The sequence below is a fragment of the Cheilinus undulatus genome, linkage group 1 (assembly GCF_018320785.1).
Source record: "Cheilinus undulatus linkage group 1, ASM1832078v1, whole genome shotgun sequence".
NCBI classification, from domain to species: Eukaryota; Metazoa; Chordata; class Actinopteri; order Labriformes; family Labridae; genus Cheilinus; species Cheilinus undulatus.
The window spans coordinates 23386513-23402202 of NC_054865.1; the positions used below are offsets into that span (position 1 = coordinate 23386513).

A 15690-nucleotide genomic window follows, 5' to 3' on the forward strand; every position below is an offset into this window, starting at 1 on the left:
GTTGTCATTATACATATATACAACATTATAAGACTGAGTTCTATTATATTCATAATTTAATGTATGAAAAGGTTTACCAAAACAAATAATGCTTAACGACTAGTTACAAAACATTTGCCCTATATCCGATAATCTACTCCTAGAAACTTGACCTACATTTTATGTAAATTAATCCAGTCATTCATGTGGTGCTTCAAAATACCAGTATACACTTGTAAAAACACTGAGAAAAATAAAAGTATACACTGAAAAAAAGTCAAATCATTTGGGACCAATTATTGTTTTATTGAAGATAGGCAGTAAAATAAAAACATTCCATTTCAACCATATAAAAAAAACTAAGTTTGAAACACTAATAGGCACCAATTAATGATTTCACATTTAAACTTTACAAAGTGGTATTTGTGGCATGAAACAAAGTGGATGAAAAAAAAAGCATAAAGCTTTACAATAAGAGCAATTTAAAAATTACTAACCTCGGCTGCATTAGGTGGAGTCTTGTGTTTATTACAATTAAGACCTATTTTGCTCAAAGATTACTATTACTTTGACTAGTGCAGAAAAAACATGTGAAAACGGGGGAAAGCAGCCAAGTCAGTCTTCCTCACATGATCTGAGATAGAACATTATCAAACAAAAAAGATCACAAACAAGAGTTAAAAATAGATCTTTCTCTAGGGCATTTTTTTAACTGACCATGCTTTAAGATGTGAAGAATAAGACCGTTTCAAAGCTCATTCAGAAAAAACACCGTAATCCAGCTACAATGATATATGTGCAGACAAATAACTGCTGTCATACTCTGCCATTAAACTTGCTCTTCAATTGCTTGAGAAAAGGACATGCTGTGTATAGTGTGTGTGAAAGTTGACTGCTGAGCTGCAACTACAGTGGCTGAAGGGAGCTGAGGGCAGCCCGAGTCCAGTCTAGGCAAGTGGAGTGTGTCGTCCTCTGGTGGTTAGGTAATAGACCTTCAAGCTGAAAAACCTGAAAGAGAAACAATAAGTAACATACTCTGACCTACAGCCACCATCTTTAACTAGTAATAAAACAGAGTGCATCCATACTGTTACCTCCTTCTGTTAGACAAAAGCTAACAATACCATCAGTGGGGAGTTTTTTTTCTCCAAAATTACTATTATAAACATATTAACTCTGCCATGGAGAAGGCTTCAAAAGTCAGATGACTTTTGAAAAGAAGCAGGATAAGACTGTTTAAAAACAAACAAACAAAAAAACTAAATCACTGCCTACAACTAGAAAAGGATGAAAGGAACAGTTTTGTCCAGAGTGGATGCCAAAATTAACAAAAAAAAAGTTTCTTACAGAAGGTTTAAAGTGTTATTCTATTTAGGTGTGGTTGTATAGTACAACCAGTCGAACACAAGTGGAAGAACAAATGTGTACTGTGGTTCATAGCAGCCCTAAAACATAGTGGCGTACTGGCAAAAAAGTTTATTAGTTAGTTTTTCTTAAACTTAATGGTATACTCCTTAAAGTGTTTAAGCTGACAGGTGTCCACTGTGGCTATTACACATATTACTGAGGAGTACCTCAAAACCCCACTTAAAAAAAAAAAAAAAAAAAAGAAAGAAACTTAACCCTTTAGGCTGGGAACTACTTGGGTACTGGTCCAACAGTTTAATTGAGATCAGTGGAACTAATGCTGAACAAATAAGTCATACATACATAGTTGACATAAGGAAGGACACAGCAGATTTGTTCTCCACAGTAACAGTACATGTTTGTTTAAGCCCTGTACCTAATGTTTCAGTAACATGTTTTGCTGTCTTACCTTGGCACTTATTTGGGGATCCCTGCTACAATCTCAGACTCAATACCACAGTGATCTGATCCACGTAGGAATTTAAAGAATCCTGAGGACAAGAACAGTTCACACATTAAAGAGCTTTTTTATAACAACTGAAAAACGACATATTGTCCCAACACCAACAACAACTGGAATGTACAGTATGGGCATTTGGGTCTTAAATTCAGAGCAGTTGCTTAATACATTTAGCTCAAGGAGTTTAACATAAATAATGGAGGAACTGTACATTTACTGGTGGTTAGCCTGCTACAGAAAAGTGTTTGAACTTTTCTTAAAGAACACAACCAAAACACAAATACAGTGCACCTCTAAAGATTTTTATTGAAACCCGTATGCTTTATATTCACCTTTAGGTGGTGCAAGTCAAAGCAGTCCATCAACATGGAGTAGATCAAATGTTAGAAAGCATCATATCTCTTGACCCAGTGAATGAGAGCAGAGAAGTGACACATTTTTTCCCCCACAGTGTTTGTGACAGGGCTGTGAAACAATGTGTAACAGATTGGCCATCTGTGGCTACAATTTATCCATTGTGAAATCTGCTGTAAAATTTGCATCAACAGTCTGTTTTTGAGAGACACCCCCCTTTTCTATTTTTTTACCAATCTTACCATTGTTTAGGATACAGCCTGCTTTTCAGATTAGGACAATTGTTACAAAGATGGATCTAGACTGTTTGGATTTTAGTAAAGGAGTAAAAAAGGTAAAAGGCGTGTCTATACTCACCGTTATCACCCCAGTCAGTGTTCCAGGAGTTTGCACAGAGCCAGTAGGGGACACCATCTTCCTCCCCCCAGCCCAGAATTTTGATGGCGTGACCACCAACAGGAGACCCAGATACATGCTGATACACACCTGCTCACAAGAAAAACACAACATGAACCACAGATGAGGAGGTCAGCCAGAGTTCCAGCTTTTTAGTGTGTATGAGAACATCAGAAACAACAGTTTTACACAACACTGAGCAAACAGTCAACATCAGCATTTATTCTGTGCTCAACAGGTTGTGAGTGTACCAGTGTCCAGTGAGGCGTGTTTGTGCTCTTACCAGACTTGTAAAGCACAAAGTCTTCATAGACGGTGAAGGCTCCCTCTACTGGGCCGTTCTTGGAGATCTCATACTTGATCTGCTCTTCATCAGACATCACGCTGTAAGATGATTTACCTGAAACACACCTTGGGTTAGGGTCTTAGGTCCGCTAACTTGTGAAAGGGCTAGGATATAAACATACAGCATGTGATAAACACATGGAGGAAAAAAGAGGCAAGGAAATGAATATTGAGATTAACAGTTTCTCTATGTGAGCTACTCTGTAGTCATAAGGAGGTTAGTGTGAACTTTGCCTTTAAGTGACAGATTATTTCTGTCTTGGTGGCTGATTACAGATTTTTTTAGTATTTTTGCTCAATACAGATACATGCACAATATATCAAGATAACAGATCATATAGTACATGGTCTCTGTACTTTCCAAATAGCATACTTTTTCATTTTATGAATTCAGTATCAAAATGTAGAGCAACACCAAGTCAGATATTCCTTCTTAAAAAAAACACTGGTAGTATTTCAAGGCACCAAGCTTAGTTGCATTCAAGTTCAAAACCATTGAAGCAGTTATTAACTGCTCTTTCTGGCTCTCACCATAGTGCTTGTCCTCTTTGTAGCTGGGGCTGTATCCTGGTTCACACTTTTTGATGCACTGTGGGGTGTCTCCACCCTCTCCAGTGCAGGACGGTCTGCTTCCATTCACATGGTGCTCACAGGGCTCGATGGTGTAAGGGCGACAACCTGTAGACAAATAAAGAAGTTAGAAAGAAGCTGCAGACATAACACAAGGGGTCTCACAAGTCAGTATTATAAACACTCACCAATGTGGGACTCATAAAGTCCTCCAGAGACCAAGCCTGCTTTAGTCCAGAAGTCCCAGGCAGCTGAAGGGTAGCCACCATTGCATCTAAAAAGAAAAAAATTGGTTTTTGATTATGTCTCAAAACGTAAAGAATATCAGCATGCACTTAAGTCAGAACAGGCAAGGGATTAATTCCTTTCTCCTGGGGCTACATGTGTCAATACCAAAAAACAGTGGATTGGTATTTTTTGGTCTTCAATAGTGGACTTCTATCATATCAGATCATTCACAGCTAAGCCCCCCGAGTAAATTAAGCCATTCCTGTCATTTAATAGGTAATAATTAGAAATGTAAATTTACTTTACAACTGAGCTCTGAATTTTTGTCAACATATAGTTGGCAGTTAAATTAATCTTAAATGTTCTGACACTACATATCTCACCCCATGCCACAGCTCTCGCAGCAGGTCAGCAGATCCTCTGAGGAGATTTCCACACTGACCTTGGCATTGCTGTGGATACACACACGGTCTGATATGGCCTCTGCAGCACCAAAGGCCTGTGAAACCAACAAAACGCAAATGTTACAAGCCCCTTGTTTTGCAGAGTTTCTGCAGCAGAGTTGCAATGAAGAGAACCAAACAGCACTGTCAGCATTTGCCTTTCAGTGTGTGATCTGAGGCTGTATATACTAAATATAACTATGTTTGATTCTTCAAATATTACCAACCACAAACAAAATTATTAACCACAACCAGTTCCTTCACCCTAGATAGAAATCAAAGCATGCGGATGAATAAGGACACGCTTTTCTGAGCAGTTGAGAAGTTTTTATCTCACCCAGCAGGAGCCACAGGAGCCCTGGTCTCTGATCTCCTGGATTGTGGGACAGTTGGGCCACTGCTCTCTGGAGTCAAAACTTTTGGGCAGCTTTACATTTCCAGCATACTGAACCCTGCAGGGCACAACAATGTTAGAAAGTTTAGCATTAACGTGTGCAAACCTACAAGCTTAATTTGGGAGGACTTGATGCATTTTTCTAGTTTTTAAAGAGGAGGGGTATCTCAGAAACTTATTTGAACAAATGTACTCAACGCAGGGGCATTGTTTACAACACTGAATAAACACTCACATAACTAGCAATTTAGGTCCCTTTAGCATTGTACCGCAGAGTGTCTGGATATAACTATAGTCCACATTATGGAAGTTGTGACCAGCCTGAAGGAGACAGCAGACATTCAGTCAAACAGGAATGATTATACTCTTCATCAGGAAAAAAAACATAATGATACAAAAGATACATAAATCTCACCTTCCAGGTAGTGTTGATTTTGTTTATGTAGTTGATCATGTCACTGGACAGCGGTTTGAGGTGGGGTCTGGCCAGGCTCACCGACAAGCTGGCAGCCAATAACAGGAAGGCTGCATGCCACATTCTAGAAGAAAATAACAAAATAAGGAGTTTGGATACCGTTTACATCTTAGACAGGTGTTTAAGCTGTGGACATCCTATACATTTACTCAATAACTTATTGTATGGGGACAAGTACGCATCATATGAAACCAACATCATGGCATAAAAAATAAGCTAGTTATTATAATGTCAAGCCATAAATCTGTCTCCAAGATGCATGAATAAATGCATATATGGTAAAAGGACTTGAGCCTGTTGTTTAGCACCTTTCTGACAACTACAATTACTTTTAGGCTCTACAAAGACCTACATCAAAAATTCAACATAAACAAGACAATACAAGATGCAAATATGCCAATTACTTCATTAGGTAAACCAACAATTATTAAATCAATTCAAGATAAATCATAAATTTCAGTGATGAAGGCTGACAGAAAAATGTCTTATAAAATAAAAAACAGCTACAAGATCACATCCCAAGTGTATCAACTCAAAATAACAGCCTAGGTTGGAATACTTAATAATAGAGCAGAAAGCCCACGACAGCACAGTATGACACTTAAAACAAGTTATTCCAAACTCCTGAAATCAGGACCATCTGAGAGATGTTCACACTTGACTAGACAAAGTCACACTGGTTACATCTGTAAGTGGAAAATGCATACAGAGTGTACACAGAGTGGAGAAAAAAAACTCTTATTCTCAGTCATGCTCCTAAGTAACCTCTCCAAACACACTGGATCAGAAGGCACACATGCCCAATACACAAGTGGGTTTATAGGAGGCCAAGTTACCAAGGTAGAATTTAAATTGAGATCTGCATCAGGAGCCATTAGAGATCATTATATAGCTACAGAGAAGTTTTTCCTGACTCTGAACAGCAGGATGTTCTGAGTCAAGAAAAATCAATACCAGGGCAGACAGTGTTCTGCCCTGGTATTGACATACACCTCACAGGATTGACTAGTATGCTGCTTCATATTCACTAAAATCTTGTTTTTATTCCAAACAAGTATTTGAGATGGATAAGAGAAGCATAATATTTGAATCATCTATAGCCTAACATAAAATTACATAAACCAGTGATTAAACAGGTTCACAGCCAATCAGATCCCTCCTTCTTGAAAAACAGTCCCTCTTGTTTTGCTCCTGGAAAAACAGCCCACCTGTTTCAGCATGTCCCGTTTGTTCTGAGGTAAAGCGTGGTTTCCAGTGACACTGGTTTGATATCATATGACTGACAACAGAGAAACATCACGAGCAGGAAGTGCAGAGAGGAAGGAGAGAGCGGAAATGACCCTTTTTTTAGAATGGCATCTGTTCCCTATACCAGTGGTTCTGAAATGGTTTGTGGAGGCACTCCAGGGGGTACATGGGATTTTAAAACATACATATTTGAAAAAAATAGTTTCCATGCAAAAATCCTTTGAAATAACTTTAAAAAAAAAATCAATAAAATACAAGTTTAAGTTAATAAATTGAATCTTATATTTAGTGAGCTATTGAATTTTATGATCCTATAAACCCAGAGTCTACCCTATGGCAGGATGGTCTGAGGCACCCTGGCACATGTCACATGACATCACCTGTCAATCACTATATTCTCAATCCCTCAGTTCATAAATACATTAGTGATTTCTTTTTTGTGATGAAATGTTTATCTACAACTAAGTTCATGATTTAAAGGGATATTTCAGTATTTTTTAAGTTGAATCATATGAGGTACCTAGCAGTAGTAGTGGCATTAGCCTCCAGTGATGTAAGAGAGAGTCACTACTTTAAGGACTCACTGGTTGTACCAGCCAGGAAGCTAGGCTATGCAGGGCAACAGATGGATACAGTTTCTCTGTCTATAGGATGTGCTCTTGCATTGAAAAATAGTGTCAAAAACACAGATGCTTTCTGGGTGAAAAATAAATGCTTCAAAAAAATCTGTAGGTTTGAGCCAAAATTGATTCCTGGCCCATTTTTACCAAAATCTCTCTGAATTCCAGGGAGAAACTATACCCATTTGTCACGCTGTATAGCCTAGCTGTAGCTAATGCCACTACTACTGCTGCTACCTCATGCAACTAAACTTCAAAAAATACTGAAATATCCCTTTAAGTTTGAGAAGAACTCTTCATTATGATCCCAAAAGAGGGCACTAAGCTGTTAACCAATCTTGTGTGTACAAATCTTTAATTTATAATTACATTTATTATTAGTTTTTTTTTTTTTTAACAAAGTTGTTTATTCTGGGTTTTTATTTCCAAATAATTCAAAAGAGACTACTCCAAATGAGCAGTGTTTTGCACACTAATTAAGTTTTAAATGGTGTTGTGCCTGTCCAGTCACCGTTTTCACTACATTAGTTTGAATGCCCACATTTCAGTGATAAGAACAGTTGCCATGAATTTTAGTCATGCATAATTAACATTTAAAATGTTTGGAGAAAATGTTGTTTTTCAAGACAAATATGCTTTGGACTCTTTAGGGGGTACTTGACAGAAAAAAAAATTCTGGGGGTACATCACTGAAAAAAGGTTAAGAACCTCTGCCCTGTAGTGTGCAACGTACTCAAATCCCTTCAGTCTTCGTGACTTTTCTACAGATTGTTTTTTAAAAAAAACCTTAAGCACATGTAACGGCATGTTCTATCTGGTCTAATGTTAAGAAAACTTGAGACTAAAGGATATTATTGACTAAGAGTCCAAAGTGCACTGTTAACAATGAGTTCATGCTAGCAGGAGAGCTCTGCTGCTGATGCATCCAAAACAAGTTTTTGCTAGTCATGACAGATTTTTAAAAAATTCAATTTTAAGAGAAATTAAAACAGCAAGACAAGCTTATTTTTCCGTTTTATGAGAAGTGGTCAACCACACTAAGAAAAAAAAAAATCTGTAGAATCAATAACGATATGATTTTGGGAAGCGAAACTCAAAAGGCTGACAGCATCTTGCCTCCCTTGGAGGAATTAGTCTTATGTCAACTTTCCACACCATCGACATATCAGTACAAAGTTTCCTGATATGCTGAGTCAGACTGGAGGGTTCTGACTTCAGCAGGACTTTGTGGCTTAAAGTAGGTTGTCTCTGAATCATGCAAACCCGCTATGCAAAAGTATATAAAGGTGAAGTGGCTGTGACGACTTCCCCTTGTGTGGGATGTCTACATGAAAACAGAATTGAGAATCGGTGCTAAAACCACAGAGACTAGAAAGTCAGGTTCCTCTCCAACATCCTTGCGTGTAGAGCAAGTAACCTTAAAAGAGTAGATTTGAGAAAAGGTTTTGGTCGCAAAAGTAAATGGTTTTTAAATGCAGGCAGGATAAAATAATACAATACAAGGTTGTCAAGAGCTCAAATTTTTCCTGATACCAATGGTTTTAAATAGGGATGGGTATGATTTGGGTTTTCCCATAAGACAGGTCAGTAGGAGAGGCCTGACTCCAGGAGCCACAAACTGTAAGTTAAATTCTGTACACTGTCTAAATTGCACAATTTCAACAACACCTAAACTTTCCAACCCGTTTATGAAATTTGAACAGTTTGCAGTTTTTTTTCCTTGCAGTTTTTGATAATTGAGAAGAAGAACGCTCCCAATACTGGGTGCCTTGAATACTGTTTTTGTTGCCTTAGTATCAAAACAGGTAACGTTATTATTAGATTATTTTTTATGAGTAGCATATTATCAGATGTTTAAAATTCTGGTTTTCTGACAGCTCTAGTACATTAAGGTAGTTTCTCCCAGAACAAAACATTGAGGAAGTGCAAACATACTCAACAAGTAAAGACTTCACCATCTGAATGAACTGAAACATGACTCATGAACTGTAACACCTAGCTTAAATGACCTGCTGTGAAATCAATCCTGTGCACTCATAAGATGTTAATTTATCTCAGTTGAGCAAAAGATAGGTTAAACTTACTGAAGGACTAAGTAAAAGCAACAGCCCTGACTGTTACATGTAGAGTATGAGTCATTTTAAACAGACATGACTTAACACAGTATAACTTACATGTTCTTGTTCTCTGTTGTCAGAAAAGTTTCTAACTAAAAAATATTTTTTCAAGCCCCCTTTCTTTTGTCTACTTTCACATAATAGTTGCCTCCAGCTTGAATAAAACTGCTTTTACTTTCTATTCCCATTTTTATGGTGCTAACTTTTTCTTCAGGTTTTAAGTTTAGTTTCTGTCTTTAAATGCAAATCTGTCTACTCTCCTGAGCTTGTCTTGTATGAGTACTAATAACTAACACCAGAGATACAGGTGCGTGTTAAGGTAATTAGTCACACCTGGTTTAATGTTCAAATGTTATCTTATCTCTGACCATGAAGCTTACATATTCGGTCAAAAACAACCTCCACAAATGGAGCTGTGACTACAAAACACTTATACAAAGGAAAACAAGGAACAAATAGTCTATGTAAGTGTAAAATATTAATCTAAAAAACATTTTATTATCTTTTAAACCAGCTAGTTTATGTACAGTCGGACCGGTTTAGCTAGCTTAACTGCCATCTAAACAAACTGCAACTAACGGCTGATAAGCGCTAATGGATGAAAAATAAAACCCCAAACATAACCCAGTTACCTGTATCTCTTGTGTCAGCTTTTAGGTGTTAACTTCAGTGAATCTTCAGCTCCAGGTTCCCACTCTGATACAGTGTGTCTCTGATAAACAAGGTGTGTGATTGTGAAGCGGTCGTCCGCCGTGTTTTATTCCTGTCATGGCACCACGTGAGCCGGTCACATGAAAACAGCTCATGTGATCTACGGTCAGACTCAGCACCACTCCTCAGTTTCACTAAAGACTGTGGGTGTCCAGGTGTTAAGAAACGGTGATGTTCTCTTACATTTAAATAATGAATGAAGGCTGTATAAAACGTGTAAAAACACATTAAAGAGAGTGTGGTGCAACGTGACGCTAAAGATCTAAACTATATCAGTTTGACCGCTGGATGGTGCTAAAACTCCCACATCTCTGATAACTTCACACACTGTACCCACGAGAATCAGGCTGCAACACAAAATGTTTAATGGCATATAATTTATGCTAAATCATTTTTTTAATTAGAAATTTGATTTTCTATTTCACTTTTTCCTTTTTTTTCTTATTTTTTGGAGGGGGTGTTTGATATATTTGATAACAAAATACATATATCAGAAAATGTTCTCTGCAAATTGCTTTCCAAAAACACAAAAGCATACATACAATATATAGACAGAAATATGCTGCTGCCCAGCCATTAGACCAACATGGACTGCAATGACATCGTAGTTAAACACATGAACTCTGATATAGTGTTGCCCCCTATTTTTTTACAACAGTCTCCACTCTTCTTGGAAGGCTTTCCCCAAAACTTTGGAGTGTCTCTGTTGGAATTTGTGGCCATTCATTCTGTAGAATATTTATGAGGTCAGGCACTCATGTTGGACAGAAATGCCTGGCTCTCGATTTGGTCTTCTGTTTCATGGCTGAGTTGCTGCTGTTCCTAAATGCTTCCACTTTCTAATAATATCACTTATAGTTTACTTTGAAATATCTAAAGGGACGAAGTTTCATGAACCATCCCATTTAAAAGTGGCATCCATAACAGTGCTACGCTTAAAGTCACTGAGCTCTTCAGAACGACCCATTTTGTATCACAAATGTTTGCAAATATAGACTGCATGTCTAGGTGCTTTTTTTTATACACCTGTAGCAATGGGTCTGATTGAAACACCTGTATTCAATAATTAACAGGTGTGGCCACTGGCCAAATACTTTTATCAATATTGTGTATCATTACATATAATCTATATGTAAGTGTTAAATGCAAACTGTCCATAATGTTAATTAAAGGGGAGAAAATGAGAGAAAATCAAGCAAAGCCATCATAGAGACATAAACATGCCATTCTTCTTCTGATATTAAAGAAGTAAACAGAAAAGACTAGTTAACCCTTTTCTTTCAAAAATGCATTAACCATCAGACTGGTGTAACTAAAGAGATGTTGATACAGTTATTCAGTTTAATTATCATTCTTAGATTTACTTTTTATGTAATGAACAGATGAAAATACATGTTGCATAAAGATAGTAATCACTGACATGAAGTATGATGGTGAGAGCATTTTAAACATGCATGTACAGGAATGTATGTGTGAATAACATGTGATTTGTTGGCTGGACTCTGTGCTGTATCGTGCTGTGGATCAGTGACCACAGGGAACTTGCTGATAGTGGGGCTGCTTTCTCTTCCTTTAATCAGTCCATCATCTGACTCTCAAAGTGATGAGGAGGGAAAATTACTGTAAGTGAGTCAGACAAACCATTACAAAACAAGTTTCATAAGAGCACATCCCCATCCTAAATGCCACTCAAAAATGTCCTTAGTTTTACAGGCACTATCAGCAAAATCACATTGTTCTTTCATTCTAGTAAACTATATTGCCAAAAGTATTCTCACCTGCCTTGACTCGCATATGAACTTAAGTGACATCCCATTCTTAATCCATAGGGTTTAATATGACGTCGGTCCACCCTTTGCAGCTATAACAGCTTCAACTCTTCTGGGAAGGCTTTCCACAAGGTTTAGGAGTGTGTTAATGGAAATTTTTGACCATTCTTCCAGAAGCGCATTTGTGAGGTTGCACACTGATGTTGAACAGAAGGCTTGGCTCTCAGTCTCCACTCTAAATTGTCCCAAAGGTGTTTATCAGGTTGAGGTCAGGACTCTTCCCAGAACTGTTCCCACAAAGTTGGGAGCAAGGAATTGTCCAAAATCTCTTGGTATGCTGAAGCATTCAGAGCTCCTTTCACTGGAACTAAGGGGCCAAGCCCAGCTCCTGAAAAACAACCCCACACCATAATCCGCAATTCGTCACACCAGAGAACGCGTCTCCACTGCTCTAGAGTCCAGTGGTGGCATGCTTCCGACTCTTTGCATTTCACTTGGTGATGTATGGCTTGAATGCAGCTGCTCGGCCATGGAAACCCATTCCATGAAGCTCACTATGCACTGTTCTTGAGCTAATCTGAAGGCCACATAAAGTTTGGAAGTCTGTAGCGATTGACTCTGCAGAAAGTTGGCAGCCTCTGCGCAATATGCGCCTCAGCATCCGCTGACCCCGCTCCATCATTTGTCATTTTAGGTGGCCTACCACTCCATGGCTGAGTTGCTGTCGTTCCCAATGGCTTCCACTTTGTTATAATACCACTGACAGTTGACTGTGGAATATTTAGGAGGGAGGAAATTTCACCACTGGACTTGTTGCACAGGTGGCATCCTATCACAGTACCACGCTGGAATTCACTGAGCTCCTGAGAGCGACCCATTCTTTCACAGATGTTTGTAGAAACAGTTTGCATGCCTAGGTGCTTGATTTTATACACCTGTGGTCATGTAAGTGATTGGAACACCTGATTTCAATTATTTGGATAGGTGAGTGAATACTTTTGTCAATATAGTGTATCTACTAGTAGAACCACATCTGTTCAAAGCTAGCTCTGCTACTGCAGTTATTGTGGATTTGTTGACATTGATTAGCTACAGTGCCAGTGGCCTACTTCTGTACAGAGGCTGTTATCTTTGAAGCAGGCAGTCCAGGTTTAGATCCATACTGTTCTATCCTGCAAGCAATTCCCCACTCTCTTCTACTCCTTAATTCCAGTCTTTACCCCGTCTTGTGACACAAACTAAGTGACAAAAAGCCCAGAAATAAAATAAAGAAATACAATGGTAAGCTGATGAATTAACTCACTGTTTCCATAATCAGAGCTGTGAGGTTATTATTTTAGGAAATCAAAATTTCTGTAGATGTTATGTTCACATATGCCAAAACTCTAAATAATGTATTTTAGAAGACTACTTAACTTTAGGCCATCTTATGTGGCAGAACAGGAACACAACAAAAAGTTTAGGAGAGTTGGAAGATTACTAGCTTGTAACCCTGTAGCAAATTAACCTGGCATTACACAGGAACTGCCATTTAAGTAAGTTAAAAGAAGACAAATACAAAGATTACAATTTTCCACACACTTGTCCATTCAGCTGAGAGAAGTGTAACAATCTCATATTCTTTGATAGTTTAAGAAAACTATCATAAAAGGAAGACCACTGAACCAAGACGCTGTGATAATTCAATTTGTTGTGGCATTGATTGTGTCTTTCTTTACACTGTAGTGTTTTTCCAACACTCTGAAATATGTGAAAATATGTGAGCATGATTAATGGTGTACGAAAAACGTAATTAAAATATCAGCCAACACTCTAAGCTTTGATCATAACATCTTTATTTTCTTACATCAATAGCACATTGAATAACTCTCTATCAGCAACCATCCTTGCAGAGATGAGGTGATGTTGGTGATAAACGAACATCGCCCTGTTAGTCAGTAATGTTACACTCAATCAGCGAACCTATATACCTAGTCAATGTCAGTGAAAACAACACATGAAACTTCAGCCCAAACCCTGAAACACTGTACCGTGGCTGTCCACACATTTTAAACTAGAAATGTGATAGAAAAGAAGAAAAACTGTAAGAAAAAAAAGAAACATACAAAATGGCTGAAATTAGACACAATCATTGGTTATCATACACAACTTGTACACAAAACATAGCACATCACTCTAATAATATAAAGCAGCACACACACTGAAGCTGTCTCTCTACAAGGCAAAGCGCTGATTCATGATGATCAAGCCAAGGCATTGCAGTCTAAAGCGTGTGCGTGGATTTTTGTCATCAGTGCATGAAGATACATTTCATTAGCTAGCTTATTGCTTTCACACATTCTAGCATGTGTATTAACTATGGTAATGTGAGTGTATAGTTACACTTAGTGTCAATTCTCTAGATGCCTGTATGAGCGAGTTACATGCAGTGACTCTAACAGCAGGCTGTGAAAATGGATAACAGTTTAAAGCAGTTACAGTGCATCCAGCAGTAACCTCCAACTTCTATCCCCTACTTCTGCTGAGGGTGAAGAACCAAACATGAGCCTCTTAACTTTACAAATATAGACCTTATGTCATAGCTAGATCTTTAGTTTATGGAATAAAAAATCAAATGTAATTAAGCAGAGTTAAGGAAAAAGAAATACAGTAACATAAAACATTCCATAGATACAATAAAATGAACAAAATCAATAACATAACATAATACTGGTATCAATCAAACTTGAAACTCATAGCAGCAAATTCATTCCAGGAATTCCCTTTATGCAACATTTCTTTTCTAAACCTCTGCCCCAAAGTAAAACTCCCTACTGCAGATAAATAATCAGAAACGTTTCAAACTGTTGAACAAAGGTGCTCAGTATTTTCCATCGTACAGGAGCAGTTTTACACTGAGACAATCAAAGATCATAGAATCAGATATGAACATGGACGTATAGGTAAGACTAATGACTTCACAGGCACAGACTGTCATTGTACATTTTAGGTTAACGTTACATGTAAGACTGCCAAAATCACTTTTCAATAAGCCAGTTATATGCTAATATTGAGGTCTAGTTTTATCATTAAGAATATTTTAGACCCTTGCAGTTTCAAATTACGTTGTGTCAGAGATTACAGGATATGTGAATCATTTTTACGTTTATTTCAGCAGGTAGAATGTTAAATCTTTTATCTGACATAAAACTGAATGTTTGTAGAACATTTTCCTCTGAAGGGCTAAAAATACTGAAAATTGAAAATATCAATCAACTTCAGACACATAATTTGTGTAAGTACTGTGTAACATTGATGACCTGCTGTAAGTAACTCTTCATAGTCGATAGAAGTCCACAAATATGCTGAATACAAATAAGCAAGGTAGTACACAAACAGGAAAACATTTCACCAATCAATAGGTAGGCAGTGAGGTAGAATTCAAAATTTAAGGAGCATTATCTCACTCAGAGAGCTTAATATTGATCTAGCTTAGATGCTTTTCAAGAATTTGTAGTCTTTGTGGAAACTTCCATTGACTGTAGACAAAACTGATGCAGCAGTGGTCTGTTTTGTGCCCATTACAAATTAAGCATAAACTTTATTATATTATCATTTACATTCCTCTCTTCTTTCATTGGCTAATACAAAAACAAAAATAATTCTCAGACATAGTGTGCCAAAAAATAAAGTCTTAAAAAAACTTTAAAAATGTTTTAGACCAAAATACAGATTTAACTATCAGTTTTATCACTGGCATTGTAATTTTCATTATGTAGCGTGTTATAATTCTTTTTTAAGAAGAGCAAACCCTTAACAGCGCCAGTGCGGACCAGAACATGGCGGCCTCCTGGTGAGTTTATAAGCTCAAATGTACTCCAAATGCAGATATCTAGTTTTTTTTTTTTTTATTTAATATACATATGAGAGATACAAATATCTATCGAACAAGATGAACTTGTCTGAGTTCCTTAAAAAAAATAATTAAAATCCAAGAAACTGTTTGCATATTAGGGTAGCGTACCTGCTATTCTATCTGCTAAGACATTAAAACTTTTGAAGGTTATGAACAGTCACAAAAAAATTATATATATATATATATATATATATATATATATATATATATATATATATATATAAATAATCAAGTGGAATAAAAGGGAAAAAAAGACGTGTTATTGAAAAACATCACCTA

General features: G+C 37.2%; 1 protein-coding gene across 1 annotated transcript; it reads right to left on the bottom strand.

The window, feature by feature from the left end:
• Positions 1-264: 264 nt before the first annotated feature.
• On the bottom strand, positions 265-9820 carry ctsba (cathepsin Ba). Its single transcript, XM_041788915.1, has 11 exons — positions 9669-9820; positions 4992-5115; positions 4812-4897; positions 4520-4634; positions 4123-4238; positions 3700-3785; positions 3473-3619; positions 2880-2996; positions 2558-2686; positions 1796-1877; positions 265-987 (listed from the first exon to the last, which is right to left on the bottom strand). Exons 2-10 carry the CDS (start codon positions 5112-5114, stop codon positions 1804-1806), a joined length of 993 nt encoding a protein of 330 aa, XP_041644849.1. The 5' UTR covers position 5115; positions 9669-9820; the 3' UTR covers positions 265-987; positions 1796-1803.
• Between the last annotated feature and the right edge of the window lie 5870 nt (positions 9821-15690).